The 22986-nt window shown below is 32.7% G+C and overlaps 2 protein-coding genes across 4 annotated transcripts in view; both read right to left on the minus strand.

Moving 5' to 3' along the window:
- Positions 1–1780: 1780 nt before the first annotated feature.
- Positions 1781–21147, minus strand: Klrf1 (killer cell lectin like receptor F1). 3 transcript variants are annotated; one of them, XM_046423955.2, is made up of 8 exons: positions 21020–21147; positions 13691–13756; positions 12730–12828; positions 11394–11525; positions 6719–6861; positions 5830–5942; positions 4061–4210; positions 1781–2316 (listed from the first exon to the last, which is right to left on the minus strand). In XM_046423955.2, exons 1-7 carry the CDS (start codon positions 21024–21026, stop codon positions 4072–4074), a joined length of 699 nt encoding a protein of 232 aa, XP_046279911.1. In that variant the 5' UTR covers positions 21027–21147; the 3' UTR covers positions 1781–2316; positions 4061–4071. The 3 variants fall into 3 exon arrangements, with proteins under 3 accessions (XP_046279911.1, XP_046279913.1, XP_046279910.1); XM_046423957.2 differs by lacking the exon at positions 12730–12828; XM_046423954.2 differs by lacking the exon at positions 21020–21147 and having other exon boundaries at positions 13691–18667.
- The window catches only part of Clec2d (C-type lectin domain family 2 member D), a 37042-nt gene continuing 32856 nt past the window's right edge, over positions 18801–22986 (minus strand). The window contains exon 6 of the transcript XR_009224860.1: positions 18801–21159. The gene's annotated coding sequence lies outside the window, so the exon portion shown is untranslated. The remainder of the gene's footprint in view (positions 21160–22986) is intronic.

Raw genomic sequence — 22986 nt, forward strand, 5'->3', positions numbered from 1 at the left:
ACTATGGTTATTTTGACCCACTTCCTTTCTGCTTGCTTGCTGCCAAGCCAACCCAGAAAGTCCCATGGGAAATACTAACATACCCATTGCATTGTCTCCCTATCTGCCCAATTCAGCTTCTGTACCTGCTTGCTTGCAGCTACATCAACCTGGATGTGGTTTTTGTGGGTTTTGCCTATAAATATCCTAAAATGTTCAGGCTCAGGGCTGTTTCTTGCAGAGAAATCATGGGTCCTGTGAGGGGCAGTCACCAGCTTGCCAGCTAAATAAAGACTCTTCAATTTGGACAAAACTGGGACTTGGAAGAGTAAGTAGATGAATAGGGAGAGGAAGAATGCTTGTTAAGCTGAGGCAGACAATGTGATCAGATTAGAACAGAAACTGCCCCAGGACATTGGCTTTCTAATTTAACTAAATATAAAATGTCTAAGGAGTCTCCTTCTGATAGTAAAAAGAGCACTGAGAGTCCATTGTGTGAACTCTTGAAAGAGGCAAAGTAAATGCTTTTGATGCTCATACTTCACTACTAATAAGATGAGAGGAATTTATCAACTCTATATATAATAGTTTAGAATACTTCTGCTTCTAACATTGCTGAAAAAAGTAAAAAAGAAAAAAAAAAGAGATTCAAATTCAGAGATTCAAATTCCCAGCTCCAGTTATGCATAATAACTTCCAATCTTCTAAGTGTTCCCTGGAAAAGAATCCGATTTCCTATAGCCACAGCACTGAAATTGCTTAAATTAGCCAGTTGTATGCCCTCCTCGTGTGATTGGCTAAATAACAATGCAAGTTTAACACCCCACCTTGCAACAAGGTACAGTTAGGTGAAGTCATTGACTAGGAAGGAATGGGATATTGTGACTTGGGATGGAGATGTGTTGGAGGACGCTGATGAGGCAGGGAATACTAAATAAATTACAAAGAGTTTATTTTGCCACATGAAGTGGCTTTATTTCTTACCCTCCATGGCAGCAGCATCCCCTCCTTTACTGCCAGTACCCCTGCCCTCTCCTCCTCTTCCTGAAGGAGCTGACACTGAATTCCCTTAGGAAACAGTAATGAGTTGGCTTATTAATGGGATAATCAGATCCCTTAATCTTCCATAATTTTTCTCTCCTTTTTGAATTTTTTTTTTGGGGGGGGTACTGGGGATTGAACCCAAGGGTACTTTACCACTGAACCACATGCCCACATGCCCAGCCCTTTTCAGTTTTTTGCTTGTTTGTTTGTATAGATAGGGTCTCACTAAGTTGCTTAGGGCCTTGCTAAATTGCTGAGGCTATCCTTGAACAACTAATGCTCCTGTCTCAGCTTCCTGAGCCACTGACATTACAGGCCTGTACCAACTTTCCAATGTTTACTCTGACAAAATAGTACGTATTTTTCATACTTATTAAACTAAAAAAGCTTGGTTCCATGAAAATTTCTATGTTTATTTTATTAATTTATTGTTCTTAATAGTGCTAAGAATCGATCCCAAGGCCTCATGCTTGCTAGGCAAGCACTCTTTCACTAAACCACATCCCCTAGCTCTTTTAAAACAAATTAAAGATTTTATAAAAATAAACTATAATTACTTCTGTGTACACACACGGATTTGAAATTAATGTGATTTGTTTTCAATTAATGTTGACCTTTCAATTTTATTCTGAGTAGATATAAGGCCTTATGATTAGATTTTGATTGGTGAACCCATACTTAAGAACATTAATGTAACATCCCCCTGTTCCAAGTTTTAATATAGATTCTACATTAAAAATAAAAACAAATAGGCAAATAACCTAGAAATTTTTATTTTATTAGTCCATTTAAACTTAGCATTAACCCTTACTTAAAAAACAAAAACAAAAAAAAACAGTTTATTTCCCTATGTGAAAGTGGACAGTACTCAAATATGTGCATAACCAATAGAAGTTGTTCTGGGATGAGTCTTAGAACATATTAAATACATGCTGGACACCACAGGTATTTATTCAAGTATTATACATCAGGTACCTTGCTCCACACAATGATGAGGATTAGTGAGTCTAAAAAGCTTATGACACATTAAGAAATATGAACAACTAAACAAGAAAGAACCAAAATGATTAGGATGTTGACTGTTAAAATTAGGTATGTGCAAGGAGCTGTAAAAATATATATGAAACCTATGCAATTTACTCTGCAGCCTCTGCTTCCTCTTCTGTCCTCTTACATACTGATGTTCCTCAGAATTCTGCCTGAGTCCTCTATCACACACATGCTGGCTACATCCACTCCATAACATCAGTTGTTCAAGGAAGTATTTCCTCCAAATGACATTTAACTGGTGACCTGAAAAATAAGGAAGCTTAAGTAGATGAGTAGGGAGAGGAAGAATGCTTGTTAAGCTGAGGCAGACAATGTGATCAGATTAGAACTGACAGAAAACCTGACATGTCTGAATGACTCAGCAAAGTTGAGTGTGGCTCCATCATATGGAAGCTCAGAAATGGGGAGGAATGAAGAGAAGCCAAGACATGAAGGAGCTGGGAAGTGTGAGTAAGGGCCTTCTACAGTGAACCTCCCTTGGAATAAAACAGTAATACTCTCTGATTTGAGGTTTGCAGAGAAACAATATTGAGAATAGATTTGGTGGGCAAAACTAGAAGCAATTGCAGTCATCCAGGATGATAGGTTGGGTATGAACATTGTGTAGACCAATTCCAGAAATAATTAGGTGTTAAAATTGACAAGACTTAAATATTTGAATGTGGAGAATGAAAAGAACACATTCTTTCATTGTTGTTTTTAGTTATGCATGATAGTATATTTTGACGTATTTATGCAAACATGGAATCCATCTTATTCTAATTAGCGTCCCAGTCTTGTGGTTGTACATGATGTGGAGATTCACTGTAGTGTACTTATATATGTACATAGGAAAGTTGTCACATTCACACAGTCATTCTTGATTCCAATGACTCCAAGTTAAACTAGTATGAGAGTGTTTCTGCAATTCGCTAAATTAATAATTTTAATTTTTAATATGGGAAAATTGAGAGGCCTTGATAGGTCAAATAGAGATGTTTGTTGGGCAATCAGATATATTAGTGTCAATCCTTGGAAATATGGAGTTGGGAGTTATCAAGTTGATGGCAACTGATGTTATGGAGTGGATGTAGCCAGCATGTGTATGATAGAGGACTCAGGCAGAATTCTGAGGAACATGAGTATGTGAGAGGACAGAAGGGGAAGGAGATCCTGCCGTAAAGACTGAGGAGGAACAGCTGGGAAAGTAGATAAAAGTTCTAGAGAGCATTGTGCCATAGATGCTAAGATTAGAGAATATTTCAAGAAGAAAGGATAAGTCCATAATGATCAACACTGCTCAGGGTTATAGTGAAACCTAGAAAGTTCTCATTGTCTTTAGACATAGGAAAGCCAGTGTTGACATGGTAAGAATATTTTTGTGAAACAGTGTAAAAGCAGAAGACAAATTTTAAAGAACATGGAGTGAAAGTAAGAAAGTAGAAAAAGCAAGTATAAACAACTTTCAGGAAGTTTGACTTAAAAATGTGGGAGAAGTTGGGCAGAAACTGGAAACCACATGTGGTTAAGGGAAATTTTTCTTGTTACTCTTGCATGTTTGGCTGTTAAAGAACAAGAGTGAAATTAGAAAGAAATAACCAAAGGGTTCTCTTTGTAAAAAAAAAAAAATTATAAGGGCTGCAACCCCACTATAAACTAAGATATTTGATTTTGATATAAATGAATTCTGTAATTTAAGTAGGAAATGAATTCTGTAATTTAAGTGGTAGAAGATTTAGAAAGATATCATCTAATGGCTTCTCCTAAAAATCAAGGTCCCCTGTAAGAGGCATAGAGTGAAGTTTTGAGAAGTCAGTGAGAGTGAAAGATAAGTGTGAAATTCAGTGCTAGTGTCAAGGTTAAGCTGAGGGTGAATGCTTGAATTTACAGTAACACCATTATTATCTACACCTTTATTATCATCATCATGATATTTGTTAAAGAAACAATTTCTTTAAAATATCTAAATGCAAAAATTATGAAGAATTTTTTTTAATAAGAAGAATACCTATGATCAATTCAGAGATTGCCTGCTTTGGATGAAGAAATCACTTCTTGACAAATCCAGAAACTTTCCATCAAACACTTTTCAGAAAAAACACCCTTATTTGTTATCAGAGCACAGGCATTCTCTTTAATCTGGCCTGTGACTTGAAATCTGTAGAGGAAAAAGCAACTTTTTAGTGATTCCCAGATAACTGTTGTCAGTTACTATTAAAAGCACAACTATGTGAATTTTTTATGCTTTTTATTTCCATTTTAAGTTATAAATTTCAGGTACTGCAATATTCGAGCAAGAAATATGCATTAAAAAATATTTCTGCTGGGTATGGTGGTGCACACCTGTAATCCTTGTGGCTTAAGAGGTTAAGGCAGGAGGATAGTAAGTTCAAAGCCAGCTTCAGTGAAAGTGAGGTGCTAAGGAACTCAGTGAGACCCTGTCTCTAAATAAAATACAAAATAGGACTGGGGATGTAGCTCAGTGGTTGAGTGCCCCTGGGTTCAATTCCCAGCAACAGCCTCTCCACCCCCCAAAAAATTCTTCTTTAATGAAGAAATTGCTTCAAATTATTTCTTAAACCAAAAATGCTCACTTGTATGTGATCAATGGAAATAAGCAGGTGAATAAAACAATATTCCTTTACCAATCCTATGAAATAATATGAAAAATAAAGATCTGAGAGGACAATCTGACCATTTTAAGGTAAATATTTACTTTCTTACCCCCAAATTCCTGTTTTTAGTATCTTTTTTAGTATCCACAATAATTAATTAATATCAGCTTCCATACTAAACAGTATCATATTCATCATTTTAAGTTTGGAAATATCGACACTCAAAAATATACATAGTTTTCAAAAAATATTAAGCCAACTTTCTGTATATCAAACTATTAATTTTTCATCTTCCGCCCTTAAATCTCAATGTCACACTTAATAAAAAATCTTCTCTTTATTTGATAAACCTCTGATTCTCTTTGATTCCTAGGTACCTCTATGCTTCAAATGGTGGCAACATTACTCAAGACAGGACTGGAGGTAGAAATGAGAATTATAATGAGGACTAGGGAAGAAAAACTCCCTTTTAATTTTTTTGAACTCATATTGACAAGAGAATTTCTGTGCATGCAATGTATATATGGGTATATCCAAATTCATTAACCTTATCACAAAAGATGGAAGTTTCTCTTTTTTTCCATTTTTCCATGATGTTCCAACCAAATTTTTCTTAGGCAAATAAGTTATAAGGCAATTTCATAATCTAAAAGTAATCAGCAAATACCCAGTTCTAACAATCAGATTAGTAAATTAATTACTCTAAGCAAGTTTGTATGTCAGTTGACAGAGGTGGTAGATTTCTGTTAGAAATCATCAAAGCTAAAAAAAATTCTTAATTTATTGTGTCTGATATATGGAAGGATGGCATAAATATGCAATTTATAATATAGAATATAAATTTTAATGAGAGATGTAGATCATCTGTAGGTGAGAATCTTCATTTGGATGGTGGCCTTCTATTCCAGGGCATTTTTCACTATCCTCAGCCTGCTTACCAACTCTTGCATTATTAAATTATATGGAAGTCTTAATATAAGAATAAATTAGTTTAGGAGTCTATTTCTCTAACACAGATTTTCTATTCTTCACACATTAAAAGAGATCAAAATCTTCCATCTGTAGCAACCAACTGGCCATTGGAATTCCAGAGAGTCACCAGTAGTTGCACACTGCAGAGCTGTTACATTTCCCCAATGATATTTGCATGCCAAACACTTACAACTGTAGATTTAATGGTGTGCCATCCACCCAGGTCCATGTCTTCTGTGGGTATGTAATGTTTAACCCAATCCAAAAGTGGTTTCCAACTTGTATATTACTCTGTATGAATTCCTGTGAAAGGAACCAGTGAAAATTAACCAAATTAAGCCTCTGAAGATAGCCTCTTCTCACTTTTTCTCCTGACTGAAAATGGCCTTAGTGTTTATCTTGGTAATCAGGAAAATTATAAGAGGTGTCCATAATTTTATGGAAGAAACTCAATATAGGACAATTTTCAAACCACATGATCTTGTTGTGTGAGGTCATATGCAGCTTTCATAAAGTCATGGCAATGTGAGCAGCTGATGAGGGGTGCAAAGAGATGTGAAGTCCCAACAAAGAATTAATAAACCTTCCTGATGAAGGCAGCTGTTCACTAGTTGTTTTCAACTATCAATGAGCAGTCTCAAACAAATCTGGTTCCTATGCTGAAACTATACACTAACCAAACTAAAAAGCCCGTCTCACCTACTCCAGATACTAGCAATATTCCCAGAAATTGGTAATGCTTTGATGAGTATCTCCAATCATTCCTATCTTTCCTTCCAAGAATATGGAAGGCTGACATTGTAAATGGGCCTTAGTTTAAAACCTAGATTTGCCATTTACTTGTACAATGAAATTGTCTAATTGCACACCTGGCAAAGTTCTGATTTGGAAGCAGGGAAAATTCTATTTATCTTACAAGTTTATCTTGAGCACTGACTTATATAAAAATTGTAAAATGCATAGCACAATGCCTAGCACATAGTAGGAATGCAAGAAATGGAAATAACTAATACTTGTATAATTCCTTTGTCATAAAATGGATCTATTTTTTCCAGTTTTGAAGACAGATTATTTCTTACCAGCTCTGCCTTGTCTTGTATCACCAAGAGATGTGACTTTTTCAGAGAACATGAGTTTTGGCTATCGATCCATGATTTGAAATTCATGAAAAATTTATAACATTTCCCTTTTTTGTGTAGCCAATCATCAGGGCATAAGTTTGCTGAAATAGGAAGATAGGATGACATAGAAATGAGAAAGAAGTTTCAATATAAAAACAATTTTTGCATTATTTTTTAAAACTTCTTCATTAAAAGTAAGAATTTTGCCCCATTTTTATGAAATGAACACACGTTCCAATGAAGAATGTCTTTAGAAGAGACAAATGCTAAACATATTCATATTTATTATTTTAGTAACTACCACACATGAAATAATTTTCTGAATTTTGAATGTATGTGAATATATGAAATTTTTGCCTAACAAACTTATGAGAGCCATAAAATTATCAATTTTAAACTCCTCTTTGTGTATATAAGGATATTAAAGGTTAGTTAAAGTAGAAAGAGGGACAGTGAAGCAGAGATACAGTAACTGACTCAAAAGTTCAAAGAGATAATAAGTGTAAGGGCAGAAGGAAACTTTAAGCCATGGTCATATTAGTACATTTACACAAACTACACAAGAGATAAAAGGTGCTATACTCTTAAAGAACTCAAAGGGTAAATTTTCAGCAATCTGATCTCTGACTGGGTTCCTGTTCCTGTCGTGATTGTAAGAAACTGACTTTCAGGATGTAGATCAACCCAAGGATTAAACCACAAAACCAATGTCTTAGGAAACCATGACCAGAAATTTTAGCGATCAAGATCTGTTGCCCACCAACAGATCTTGAACAGAGGAGTGATTTTTTAAAAAGAGAATAAATTAAAATATTTTATTTTTTATAGCAGACAACCATTTTTAAAATTCTAACTAGAATCCTCAAGTAAATTTCTGAGTGATTAAAAATCAAAGGATATGAGAGTTATCTTTGAAATCAGAGAGCATAAAAGATATCAGGGGGAAAAAAACTGATGAGGAAAAAAACCAATTCCTTTAAAAATTCCTTTTTGATACAGAAAAATATATTCCATACATACATTATCAGAAATTTGTAAAATAAATGATTTACCATGACCTCAGTATCTGTGTGTCTCAATGACCACCAAATGTATCTTTATGAAAAGGGAAAAGTTGAAATGGATATTAAAATAAACCTACATTCAGAAAGGGTACATACAGGTTTCAACTAATGCCATATGTTTTTATATATTAAGCTATATAAATATTGATTAAATTTTATTTAAATTTTAATTACTTCATTATTTAAATATTATGTATTTTTAAATATCCATAAATTTGTGCATAAACTTATCTATCAAATGATATATAAACATATAAACATAAAAATAGAAAGTATAAAATACTTTATACAAAAGTCCTTAAGTGCTGCATTGCTGGAGGAGGAGGAGAGCCTCCAAGTGACCTAGAGAAGCCTATGGGAGCATAAGCATGGGGGAAGACGGTAGTGCCTAAAGTAACCTACTGTGGGAGTGTGGAGAAAGACTAAAGTCTTAACCCAGAAGCATCATTATAAACATGCACATTAGTTATATTTTTCATGTTGTATTCTTTCACTCACTTTAAAACACAAAATAACACATATACAAATTATACTAAATCTACATAAGCCTTAGAAATTATCTTGGAATGATGCATTTAAAATGTATAAAATTTATGGCTTGGGGTAGATTTTCTACTTAGGAAATAGTTATAACATCTGAGAATTTTTTATGGTATAATAGGAACTTACAAGTAAGAAAAAAATAGGCATCCTAATTTTTAAAAGGGGCCAATATGATAAACATTTTATTATTTCTTAACAAATGGGCATTTTGAAGAATAAAAAAATAAATATCTAATATATATGATTTTTATATTACTACTTTGTAACAATACAATTAAAATATATTATATGTATTTTTACATGCTTTTATCATATAGAAAGAATCTTAGCTCATATGGTCAAGTTGGCTGAAATTAAATGGATTTTTTTTAAGTTTTAAACTGAATTTTGATTTTGATAGGATAGCAGTGCAAAACTAGAGTTTTGTTTTCCTTTTATTAAAATGATAAAATTTTCTTGGAATTTTTTGTTTATTCTTCATAAGAGATTATAAAATATGTTTCTTTACCCTGCAAGTAATCTGTTTAGGAAACAGATTCTGAACCTTATTCAAATAAATTCAACTACTTTATGTTGTGTTTATCGTGACTGATTACCGAAAACTAAGTTTTCACAATACTGAAAAGAGCTAAGTTTTTTTTATATTCATGTTAACTTCTGTATTTGCTTTTTAATTTTTTTATCATGTGGGTTAAACATATGACTAAGTATTATTTTATCATGATATATATGATTCTGTTGACCTAAGTATTCAAATTTTTGGATATTTTTGACTCATTTCCCAAATCAAATTAAAAACAAACAATTTTGCCCAGAGAGCACCTAGAAAATCTTAAAGGTATTACTTTTGAAAAATGTTAACCAGTTAGATTCATTTGAGATTCTAAATTGTGTGGGAAGCCTTGTTAAATATGAAGGGGGCTTTAATTATCCTTGTTATATTTGTATGGGGTTACATTTGTTAATATAAATATTTCAGAATTGTTATGAGGTTACTAAAATTTTAACAATGTCCCTACTATACATGAAATTTCTATGAATAACATTATCTGTCAGAATTGCAGTTATTATCTTAAAATATGTATCATAGAAACAACCAGAGATCTTTATCAATTGCATTACTCTCATCAAATCTTAAACCATAGCCATTTTTAAGCCCTTTGTCATTCACAGTTACTGTTTTATGCTTTCCTAAATACATAAAATTCATTACAGTTCAAAAGGCTTTGTCTTCTAAAAGACCCATGGAAAAAGTAAGAACTTCTGGTGTCATTGCATCAATAATTTGAAGTCCACAGCATTGGACTGGGTAAAGAATCAGAACTAATGAAGGAGCTAACTGGTAAAACTGCTATCCCAAGATAAAGTAGAACAAGAAAAAAATTATAGGAGACCAAATGAACTAAAGAAAAATGATCATGATTTCTTTTATAAAATTCTCTCAAAATGTTACTGGCTCTTTAATATCCTAATTTCTGAATATATAAGCAATTTTTGTCTCTTTTTTCTCAGCTATGTGTAATTTATGTAACTGAGTATTTTATGGCTTTATAAACAAAACTAAAAAAATTATCTCTTTTCCTCTCCTAATGTCTCCAAAATATGGAAATTCTAATTGAATATTTTTATCTTCACGGTAGTTCAGTTAGCTGTTTAATAAGAACCTGTTATCCTTGCAACAGAACATAATTAGAAACATGAGATTTTACCAGGAATGTCATGTTTGAGAATAATGTGTATAAAATTAGATATAACTGGACAGTTTCAAAAACTAAGGTTCAGTTTGTGGAACCAATTTTAAAAAATGACCTGAAACATGGCTTATAGTATTCTCAGACTCATATTTGAATAAGGAAGATTGCTTCTGGGCAAGCCCAAGAATCTGAAGATGCATAAGGGCCTCTAAAAAGACAGGAATTCATTCATATCTATAGATACTACCAGTGAGGTCTGATGGAGAGTTTGTAATTTGGCTTCCTATCTTCAAGAGGTTTCTAGGAGTCCAACTTGATTTCCTTATTCCAACAAAGCAACCTTTAAAAGACTTATATGATCAATACGCTCCCTGTTACCCTTATGCAAATAATCAGGCCAAGTTAAATGATATTTATTTTTGTAAACAAAATAATTTGACTTTGATTATCTTTGATAGAAATGGAGATGACTGTAGAGAGAAATGTTGTTTCAGTTGAGAATGAGTATCACTGAAAACTAAAACTTGACTGCCTAGATCCTTACCTGGACCATCTGAAGAAGTCCCACAAGCTAAATAAAGTTCATTGATCCTTTCTCTACACAGAAGAATTACAGTGACTATAACACTAGTGTGCATGACACGAAATTTACTAAATTTCCCCCATTGTACACATGCCACCATCTGAAGACACTTTAGAAAATTCCAGATGAGAGAAATAAAAAGGATGGTAACATGCCTTCTCAAATATTCCGGTTTTGCATAAAAATTATTTCAATATGAAGACATTTGAGGTTCAACAGACAGAAAGAATCCTGGAGGCTCCCCTTCTCTGACCAAAGGCAGAAACTTCTAAGAAATGAGGCGACATACTTTCCTTCTTCATGGGTCAGGTTGTGGATGGGGTGGTGCATATGTGTGATGGGGGGGTCACTCCCAGGAAAAAGACTGGGAATAAATCTACCAACTACCAACATCCTCTCCCTGAGAAGTTAATGGCCCTAAAGAAGACAAGAAGACCATTTGCACAAGGATAAACATAAGATATTATTATAAACTTTCTTATCCCTCGTTTGTTCTTCTGAAAAACCTGTAGGTCTTTCCTAAAGAAATCTACTTTTATTCTCATAGAGGCTTCCTCCTGGTCTTTCCTTAAAAAGCTAGGTACCATGTTAGTGATTTGGCTAATTCTCTCTTTAGTTTCTATATCCGTTCTAATAAAATCTTGTCTTCTGTTAATCTTTTATCAGTTTGACTTACTTACTGACCACCCCTAAGAGGATGGAGGAAAAGACTTTCCTTCTCAACATTACAATGAAATAAAATCACGTACCTGCGGAGTTTGCATTGTTCAGCTGTTTTCTAGGAGAAGTATTCATACAATTGCAATATTTGGTTCCATTTTCATTACTAAATATCTGCTCACTGTGGTTATCACTGAAGGAATGCATGTTTTGATGACTTACTAATAAACAAAAACATTAACAGTAATTATATTTCTATAAATGGAAGCGTGTGCCTTTTAATTATTTATTTCAATTAAACTGCAAGTGAATCCACAAATTGCTTGTCAAGAAATCTGTTTAGAGGCTGGGGTTGTGGCTCAGCAGTAGAGCACTTGCTTAGCATGTTCGAGGCCCTGGGTTTGATCCTCAGCACCACATAAAAACAAATAAACAAAATAAAGGTATTGTGTACAACTAAAAAGTAAATATTAAAAAAAAGAAATCTGTTCATTTAAATTTGACAAGAAAAATATGAATTTCAAGATTTGGGAAATTTCTTCCTACAAAAACTTAAGTAGAAACAAAAAGCATCATTATCCAAATAAAACTAAATTTAAGCTTTTATCTCTTTAGTCTGATAGGTTAGAATTCTGCATGTGATCTTGAAATTCTGTGTGTGCTCTTCCCTGTAAAAAGGGAAATGCTTAGCAAACTTGCACATTCTTTTAAGTTTCAGAAATGATGTATATAAAATGTTTACATAACTCCTAACATGTAGCAGGTAACAGCAAATAGAAACAATTATGAATATAATTGTACATATTTCGTATTTACATTTCATAGTTAAAGATCTTAAATTTAACTTGGGCTTATATTTTAAAGTAGCTGATAATTTTTGTTCAAAACTCCAAAGCATCAGGTCACCTGTGAAGTCCAAATTTTTACTGAAAGGGCCAGATCAACTTCTACAAAATTTATAGAGCTATCACCAAAATATGTAACTTCAGTTCCTAGAACAGTGACAGTCACTAAAGATTTGCCAAGCAGGTAAATGTATGAACAAAGTAGTTTTTTATAAAATAATACATTTGCTGCTTCCTCTGTATAGGCAAAAACTAATTATAATGGAATCTGAAGTGGTATCATTTAATGTCAGTATAATTAAAATGATGAAAAAGAGTATGAGGACTTCATTAAAAAATGTATCTATACACGTGGAAAAATGAGGATTCATACCCTATTTGAATCAAATGTATGATATGTCAAGATCATTGTATTGTCTTGAGCAACTAATAAAAAAAAAAAAGACCATGAACACAGACTTCATAAAGGTGGCCTTCTAAATACAAAAAAAAAATGTAAGAAGTTAGAGAATGTAGAAGTTAAACTCCAAAGGAAATGTTTTTGCCTCTCTAGCTAAACATGTAAATTCAATTTACTCACCCCGAATGATTAGTCCTATCACTGTGGTCACCAGTATAACAAGTACAATGCCCATCAGTCTCAGAGCAGTCTGATGCCACTTTGGACACTCTGGGTAATCTGTAATGAATAATTTTTCTTCTAAAACTTTTAGACATTAAAATGAACTTAAAAATGTGTCATATAAATGAAAAATTCTGAGTGTATACATTGTCTTTCCATGGTATAATGGAACATACAAAGTCTGTTAGATTACCCTGAGATGAATTTGTATGTAATTATCTTTAAAAATTGGATTTGATTATAAAAAGTCAAAACACTTCATTCATTTAATACTTATTAAATATCCTTCTTATATTAACACTTTTGTTCCCAAACCATAATTCATACAGAGAATGGGTGAATATTAGTTGATCAAACAAAATATTCCAACTAAAATTTATCATTTATATTCATTTACATCTTGACTGAATTACTTGTATTATATTCAAGTAGTATCAAAATAACTGAGTGGAAGTTAAAACGATTGTCTAAAGGAGATACACAAGCAAAACTGAATGTTGTAGCCATTTTCATTTTCCCAAATATTATTTAAATTAAAACACATTTGTATTAATTCATGAAATAAAACTTACATGCTCATCTTTATAATTGTATATTTTTCTTTAACAAATAAGCATTGTAAGAATTTCATAATCTTCAATCCAGGGTAAAAATGTATTCATTATATTCATTTTAATAATATTTATAAACATTATTATTGCCAGGAACTGGGCTGGGTGTGTGAATTGCAGAGATAGATAACACAGTGTACCAGTAAGACAGCTAAGCAAATATATTATTTCAAAATAAGGTAGCAACATTTCTTAACACTAGGCTGTAGTTCAAGTTTTTAAATGTTCTTATTGATAACAGAATTGAAATTCTCCCCAAGAATTATAGATGCATAATTGGTAGTACAATGGGAATTATAAGTTCTTACCTTTATATGTCCACTTGTGATGACAATGATGGGAATGTTTTCTTGGCTTCTGAAATATAGATCTTTCTGTGTTTTGTCCAACCATTCCATAAATAGAAAAATCCATTTTTGAATGAGGTGGAAATAGAGACATTATTTGCCAAAAGCAATCAGTGCCTACAAAATGTCTTGTTGAAACAAAGCTTACCACTCTAAAACCACAGAGGATATGGTTTAAAAAGGGAAGGGACCTCTCCTTCATACATGAAATGCTTTTTTATCATAGTTCTGTATTTGTAGCAAAATTATAAAGATAATACAAAAAATTCTCATTAGGTTAATATGATACATATACCAAAATTATTGAATCAATATTGACACATTACTATTAATTAAAGTCTATATTGAAAGATTCTCAGTTTTTACCTAATATCTTTTCTTTAAGGATCCCATATAGAATACCACAATACATTTAGTTCTTATATTCATATCCTTAGTTGTAATGTTTATTACTCTTTATTTTTGATGACTTTGAAAGTTTTGAAAAAATAATGGTCAAATATTTTGTAGAATATTCCCAAATTTGAATAGTCTGCTGTTCTTTTCATTATTATACATGGGTTATAGATTTTTGGAAGAAGAATGCTGAGATAAATTGTCAGTCTCATCACCTTATTGAGGGTATATATTATCAATATGGGTTCTCACTGTTTATGTTAATCAACTGGCTGAGATAGGGTTTAAAGGTTTATTTAGTGTAAAGTTATTCTCCCCCTCCCCATTTCCAAATTGTACTCTTTGGAAGAAGCCCAATATATGCATCGCAAGGAAAGGATTGGGTTGTATATAGACACTGTGAAGACATTTTCAGAATTCTCCTGGGAATATTTACCTACTTTTCTATTTACTTACTCCTTTATTTTAGTATATATCTACTTATATTGATTTTATAATTCTAATCAGTACTACTTTTTTTGATGCCCACATTTTTCTATCTTTGGCCATTGGGAGCTCTATCAGTTGACTTCATGAGTTCAGTTCACACAGTTGTCTACAATTCCAATGCACATGAATACTTCTAGCCTCTTGCCTCACAATTCTATAACCTCCCACTCCAATAATAAAAAATCAGCAGGACTATTACCATCATACTTAATTTGCTTAATTTTTTGATTTCAACATACATATTTAATGGCTTGGGAATGGTTTCCCCAAACCTCATAAGAAACTATTTATCAACTAGATCATAGTGCTTAATATGCACAATTCCTTTTGTCCTACAGTTTCTACTCATTTCTAAGTTACTTAGATCAGCAACAGCCTCACCTTCAGTGAGGCTGCTTATGCATTTGTAATGAAGTTAAAGTCTTTTGGCACTTTCTGAATATCATCCTAGAATTCTCAACCCCCAAACTGATTTTTAAATTTGCATGAATTAATGTTCATTCTTTCTGTCATAAAGTCTTATGAGTTTTCAAAGATATCATACCATAATTATATCATACATGCTCAAAAAACCTCCAAGTTCTTCATCTTTCAACTCTATACCTCTCCTAAATGCTGGTAACTCTTGATATATTTGGCATCTCTACATTAGACCCTATCCAGATAATGTATGGACTCATGCATTATAAAGCCTTTTCAGACTGGTTTCTTTCAATATGCCATACACATTTAAAATTTATAAATATGCTTTTATAGTTTGATAGCTCATGTTCTTTTATTGCTGAATTCATCATAGGAACATATGCAGCTTGCTTATTTATTCACTCATTGAAGGACATCTTAGCTATTTTTTAGTTTGGGGCAATTATAAGTAAAGGTACAATAAACACTCATATGTAGGCTTTTGTATTGATTTAAATTCTCAAATATGTTGGGTAAATGCCTAGAATTTTGGCTACATGGTCATATGATGGACTCTGTTTATCTTTGTAAGGAACTGCAAAGCTGTCTTTCAAAGTCCCTGTGTCGTTTTGCTTCCCACTAACAATGATTGAGGCTTTGTCTCTCCCTCTTCTCATCAGCAATGGGTGTTGACAGCATTTTGAATGTTAGCATTCTAAAAAGGTCCTAGTGGTATCTCTGAGTTGTTTTCATTCTCATTTCTCTAATGAAAAATGATGTGGAACATTTTTTTTCATGTGCTAATTGTTCATCTATCTTCTTTGATAAAGTGTCTGTTCAGATCTTTTATTCAATTTCTATTTGGGTTTTTTGTTTTCTTATCATCAGAAGGTAGATGTTCTCTACATATTTTAAGAACTTTTTTTGTTATCAGATGGTATGTATTTCACAACTATTTTCTACTAGTTTGTAATTTATGTTTTTATTCTTTCAAATATATCTTTTGCACCCCAGAATTTTTAAATTTAAATAAAATCCATCTTATGTTCATGGATTGTACTTTTGGTGTTGTGTCTAAAAACTCCTCACTAAATAAAGGTCATGTAGATTATATTCCTGTTTTGTTCCAGAAGTTTTATAGATTTTTTTCATTTTATACTTGGTTCTATGATTGCTTGAATTAAAAATTGCTTGCGATATAAAATTTGCATCTGGGTTCTTTTCTGTTTGTTTTTTGCAAGTGGATATACAGGTTTCCTGGTACCATTTGCCACATATACATAAACATATATATGAAATAAATGACAGATGAATAGTTAGAAAATAACTCCTTTTCCTACAAGTTCACCTTTTGCCCTTTCTCAAAAATGAGTTTACTATTTCAATGAAGGTGTTCCTATTCTGTTCTGTTGAGTTGTGTATCTGTTTGTTCACTGATAACAGAAGAAGACTTGTCTCCAAAGAAGTGTCCAAGGAGTTCTGAGAGAGAGGAGGGAACTCCACTCAGGACCAGTGGGATTCTTTGTATATGTGACAGTAAAGAATTTCAACATTCACCTGTCAGAGGCATAGACTGAGGGTTACTTAGGAAAGAAGATAAAAATTCAAGAGAAAATTGGGGCAGTGTAAAGAGAGAGATGTCTTTGAGAGTGAAGCAAGGAATGCTCATTCAGCAGAGAATGTGGGCCACTTTGAGACTGAGAGAAGTATTTTGGGGGTACCCAGCTCTTCTTTTAAAGAACATTTGGTGAGGGTTGTGTATGGAAAAGTATGTAGGAATGTTATCAGTCCAACAATCTCAAAGACAGTTTCTGGTGGTTTCAGTCAATCTCTGGAATGTTAGACTGACAAGGTCTTTGTTATCTGATCCACAGACAGCACCAGAAATTCCCATAAATTATAGGTCTCTCATTACATCATCTCTTTTTTTGTTGTTGTTGTTGTTTCATCTAATTATTAGGAGGTTAATTAACAGTGGACGGGTACATTTAGAGAGTTCTGAGAAATTTCTGAGAAAGGAACGTCTCCTTTCTACCTTTTCTTATTTCTTCTATTCTACCTCAATACCATGCTATTTTGTATACTTTAGCTTAGAATAAGTCTTGAAATTACATAGTATGAATCCTCCAACTTTGTTCTTCTTCCTCAGCATTGTTGTAGGTATTCTGACCATGGAAATAGGGAACCGTTCCCCCAGTGAGCAAACTCCCTGGGGTTTACTGGCAGCCTGATTCCCATGATTGAAATACCCAGCAGTTTTCTCCTGAGGCTATTAAGATAACTACCTGGTTTCCATAGCAACATCCTTGGGTTTGAGAGGCTCTGTGTTTGTATTAACTGGGACCTTATCTTAGTTAGCTAGCACTCAGAGTTAAAGGAATACTGATTAGAGTGTAGTCAGGTGTGATGGGTAATATGTAACCTTTTATGAGTTAATAAAACTCAGCAGGAGGGAGGAGCAAACACTTCACTTCTATACTTCTTCACCACATCACTTCACTCCCTCCACCGCCCCTCCATCCTGTCTGTCTGCTCATATCCTGTGTCTGTGTCTGCTCTTTGTGCACCTCCTCACAGGTATTCCTCCACAGGTGTTCCTTTACACATTGTGTTGACTGCTCCTGGGTTTTGCCTTTCTCTATACTTAAAATCAGTTGGCCATTGCCTACAAAATAGTTTCAAGTCATTTGTTTGAGAGTGCACACTACAGATAAGTCGGAAAGAACTGACACCTAAACCATCATGAGTCTTCCAACCCGTGAACATAGACTATCTGTTTTTAAGATATATGATTTCTTTCATATTTTCAGTTTATAGTTTTCCAAATAGATATTTCATGTATGTTAGATTTACGTCTAAAAATGTTTATTGTTTTGGTGCTATTGTGAGTGGTACTTATAAATGTTAAATTTCAATTGTTCATTGATAGTACATAGGAAAATAACTGATGTTTTTGTATTAACATTGACTACTGAAAATTTGCTGCACTTACTACTTAGTTCCAGGAATAATTTATGTTTATACTTTTATGGAGAGGTCTACATAGCGATCATGCCATCTGATAAAGAAAATAATTTTTTTAAAATTTGTGTAACTTTTCTGTCCTTATATTCTTGCACGAGCTAATACATACAATTCAATGTGGAAGAGAGTAGTAAGAGTGGACATTTTTGTCTTATTCCTGATCCAAAAGGGAAAAGCATTCTTCTTTAACCATGAACTATGACATTAGCAGTAGGTTTCTTTATAAGTTTTTTTTTTTAATCGAGTTGAGAAAATTCTACTTTATTTGCACAGCATTTGTACCATTGATGGGTATTAGATTTTGTCAAATTTCTTTTCTGTTGACATGATAATGTTTTGTTTTCTTAGCATATTAACATGCGTATTAAATTTATTGAGTTTTAACTGTTGAACCATCCTTAAATACTTGGACTAAAGCCCACTTGTTCATGTTGCAGTTCTTTTGTACATTTTTATTCAATTTGCTGTTGCTTTGTAGAGGATGTTGTCTGTTCATGAGAGATACTGATCTGTTGTTTTCCTTTCTTTTAATGTGTTTATTTGCTTTCTGTATAAATAATTATGCTGACTTTACAGAAAGAGTTAGGAAATATTCTCTTTTCGTTTCCTTTTAGAAATTTTGAAGAATTGGTACTGTATCTGCATTACACATTGTACTAGTTTATTCACTTGAAAAGAATGTTTATTAAGCAGTTACTAAATGGAGTATTCTATAAATGTCAGCTAGTACATACCATGGATTAGGAGAAATGGTTGTAAATTACACTTTTGATAAAGTATTTTTATTCTGAATACATAAAGCAGGCTCACAGTTTAATAATAAATCAAAGAATATAATCTAAAATATATAAATTATACAAAAAAGACATTTTTCAAATGAGATATACAAATAGTTAATAAGCATAAAAAAAGACATTTAGGATTACACTTACAAATATGACCATCAAAAATATTGCAGTAATTCTCCGCTCTCTTGTATTCTGTCCTGAAAAATCTAACAGCCTCAGTTTATCTGGTCAACAGGATTCTACTTAACTCAGGGAGAAAGCCAGAATGGGCTAGCCTTGTCTGGAGTCTCCCTTGCCACACAAAAGCCTGAACACATTATTAATTTGGTAAGCTGAAAGGAAAGCCTTACTTATTTCCCGTTTCTCAGAGGTCATGATTATACAGTGGCTGATGGGCTGTGTTCCTGTGAACTGTTTCTCCATTTTCTGAGTAGTCTGAGCATTTTGAGATTTTTTTTCAGACAAAAGGTTAAATGCATTCGATATTGCTTCATCTTGGCTTAAAGTAGAAACCAAATCATAATTAAAACATCAGAAAATATGGGGTAAAAATGGGAGTTCATAATCCGCTTGAATCAAATGTATGAAATATGATATGTCAAAAGCTTTGTAATGTTTTGAACAACTAATAATAAAAAAAAATTAAAAAAAAGAGAAAACATTCTACCTTTGACTTTTTGGGGCTGGAATTTTAACTAATCACTAGGAATTCCAACTACAGGTGTGAGTTAAAAGGAAAGCAGCTGATGGCTTTTCTAGGCATTGTAGAATCTGAGTTGGTCACCCTCTCTTTTACTATGGACTGTTTATACATATGAAAAATAGTTTTAAATGTTTAAAGGAAGTTCTTATATCCAGTGGAAGTAATTTCACAAACAGTATTACAATATTAACATCCTCATTCTCACAAAGATGAAAAAAAAAAAAACACTGTCAATGCAAATAAATCTAAAAGGACATTTTTTTAAAAAAATCCAGTGCAAAGATATTTATAAATACTTTTTGAGGCCATAGCAGTGTGGGAAAGAAATATGTGTATATTTATAATGAAGAGAACCAATGACATAGAGCAGAAAGCCAACATAATAATAAATAATCTGCTCTCATGACAATAAAAGTGGCTTGTACAATGTTGAGTTTATAGATGTGTGAGAGAATCTACATATTATATATTCACATATATATGATACATTATACACTATACATATATAGTACATATATTACTGATATAAAAGAGTCTCTAAAGAGAATCTATATATATATAATTATATATGCATATATAAATACATATGTAATATATTTCTGCTACATAATATATAATCTACATATAATTATATATGCAATTATATGTATAATACATATATATTTTCTATTTAGAGAATTTTTTAGCTCTGAAGCAGAAATCAATATTTTTTACTGGTAGTTTGTATGGAAAAAATAGTAGGATAGAAGCCTGAGTCAATTAATGACTCAGTGAACCAATGTAAATTTACTGAGAATCACTGAACTCATACTAGATATTAAAATATCTAAGGAAGGAAAAGCTTCAACTGTTCTTCATGATGGTTTACATACAATTTGAAGCCTAAGAAATTTATTATGCTATTATTTCAACACTTAGATCATATCCCATTCATTCATGTTTGAATTTATTTTTATTTTAATCAGATGAGGAGTAAGTTTGATGCCTTAAAATCATTTTATTCTTTTTTTATTTGTACTTTTTATTTATTTGTACTTTTTAGTTATACATGACAGTAGAATGTACTTGGGCAAATTATACATACATAGAGTATAACTGATTCAGTTTAGGATCCCATTCTTGTGGTTGTACATTATGAGGAGTTACCCTGGTCCTATATTCAAATACAAGACTATCAAAGTTATGTCATTTTATTTTTTATAAATATATCAAAATAATTAAATATATCCCATCAAAACATTATTAAAAATTTATGCTACCTATATTTTTCTCTAATGAATTACAATTTGCATCACTCATAGAGGTATAATTACAGTTTATTTAATCATTGACCTAAAGTGAGGTGCTGTGCCCCTCCCCTGACCCAGGAAACTGCAAGGCCTTCCTGAGGTGGACGGCGCAAGGCGACCGACCTCAGGGGGAGCGCAGCATATTTTTGGGAATTGAATGGTTTTTGTTTGGCTTTATTTTAATTGGAATATTACTCACCTCTCATTTGACCATTGAGTCTAGGGGAATTAACGTTACTCTCCAGGTAAACATAACAATCCTGGAAAATAGGTCAGCTTGCAACAACTGCAGTAATGCAGCCAATTCTCATAAACAGTTAAGCTTTATAGCAAAACTACCTAAGGAAAAAACAGTTAAGGAAGTTTATGAAAACCTTGTTAAAATTAATCTAAATAAGCCTCAAGTAACTACTCCTGAAAGCCCAAAGACCCTTCCTGCTAAAGTAGGTCGTAAGGAAAAGAATAATAAAAAATATAGGCCTATGCCAACAGTCATGGGGCCCTATTGGCCGGTCTACATGATTGGAGGTAGGTTTTGGTGTCCCCCTCCTAGTCCCGGACCAGAGCCAACTCCCACCTTGCCCCCTTGGTCCTGGACAGAAAAATATGATCCCAATGTAGGGTTGATAGTAAATGTTAATTATAAATGGGTACGCTATAGAGATTTAAGTAACTGGGAACGAATCAGACATAGGAGGACCCCATGATGCTTAAAAACTAGAGAGGAAAGTTAATCATTAGAAAACAAATAAGTAGATGGTATTGGACTCAGGGACCGGCTAGCAGGGCTGAATGGTATGATTCTTTGCCATTAGAGTGATTTAGAATAATAGCTAAGTCTTTCAAATTAACCACTTGCTATAACCGCGGCGCTGGAAGGAAGGAAGCAGTACTCAGAGAACTGAGGCCAATTTCTGTGAAAGCCAAAATTAACATCTCTTGTTAACAATTTTCTCATCAGAGAAAAGCAGGGCTGAGCCACAGCTTTATAGGATTTGGTTGCTGCACCTGATCACATGTTGTAAAACTGTCCTTTGTTTTACTGTGCTAATGAAAACTCAATACAATTGAGAATAAACTATGAGTTTATAGGACTAAACATTTTTTTAAATGGTGCCTCTCAATTATGATGAAAATCTCTTAACATATAATTTTGAGTTGTTGACCCCACATTATTTAGAAGGTAGCATATGGCAATATATATTGAATAAAATGTTGAAATAGCTACGGTGTTTTAACCATAGAATTTGAATTTGCAAGGAGGTGATGAAATGAGCACAAATTTATAATTTTAAAACTGCAATCTACTATAAACATAAGCATTGTTCTGAATTTGTCATCAGTTTTTTGTTTTGTTTTGTTTTTTTTTATAAAATTTAGATTATTGGTCCTCAATCCTAAAGTTTCTAAACCAGTAGATTTGGGATATTATGTGGAATGTCTATTTTAAAAAGAATGTTCTGGATATTATGTGTGGATTAGATATAAAATTATAAGGCAAAATAATAAATCCTTAGAAAATTAAGAGAATATTTCCATAACTTTAGGTAAAAAGATTTCCTACACAAGACACTAAAAATAAAATTGTAAAATTGCCTTTTTTATATTAAGACTCTTTTATTAAAAATCATAAAACTATTAAAATCAACAAATTAGAAAATATATTTGCAACACTTAACAATATACAATATACTAGCATCAAGTATATTAAATAAAACCCCCAACAAACTATAGGAAGTAGTCAACTCACAAGCAAAATGAATAAAAACTTGAAAAGTCCTTCACAGAAAGAGAGTCCAAATGACTACTGCACATTTTACAAGGTGATTGTCTTCATTTATAATTAGAAAAATACGAAAAATTTTACCAACCTATAATAGCATTAAATACTTTTGGCACAGTTTAACACATCCTGATACTACCAAATGTCAATGGAATTGTTGAAGCAATAGGAACAATGGGCCATCATAGTGGGACTAGACAATCAGTTTCAAGGACAGTTTAATATTACCTAGTAAAGTAGGTAAGTTGAGAAGAATTCTCAAGAAATATGCAATTCTAAGATCTTCTTCTTAGAAATGCTAGAGTATGACTAGTGATTATATTTACCAGGATACACACATAAGAACATTATTGTAGTTGTCTCTTTTAAAGACCTGAACAATA

The sequence above is a fragment of the Marmota monax genome, unplaced genomic scaffold, assembly GCF_021218885.2.
Source record: "Marmota monax isolate L192 unplaced genomic scaffold, Marmota_monax_Labrador192_F-V1.1 WCK01_AAM20220418_F8-fsc00488, whole genome shotgun sequence".
NCBI lineage: Eukaryota > Metazoa > Chordata > Mammalia > Rodentia > Sciuridae > Marmota > Marmota monax.

Coding starts and splice junctions, on each gene's coding strand:
- Klrf1 (XM_046423954.2), bottom strand. CDS start 13,931: ATGAAGGAGAGGTCCCTTCCCTTTTTAAACCATATCCTCTGTGGTTTT. Junction 11,526..12,729: donor GATAGGACTAATCATTCGGG/GTGAGTAAATTG, acceptor TTTGTTTATTAG/TAAGTCATCAAAACATGCAT. Junction 6,862..11,393: donor GAACAATGCAAACTCCGCAG/GTACGTGATTTT, acceptor TTCCTATTTCAG/CAAACTTATGCCCTGATGAT.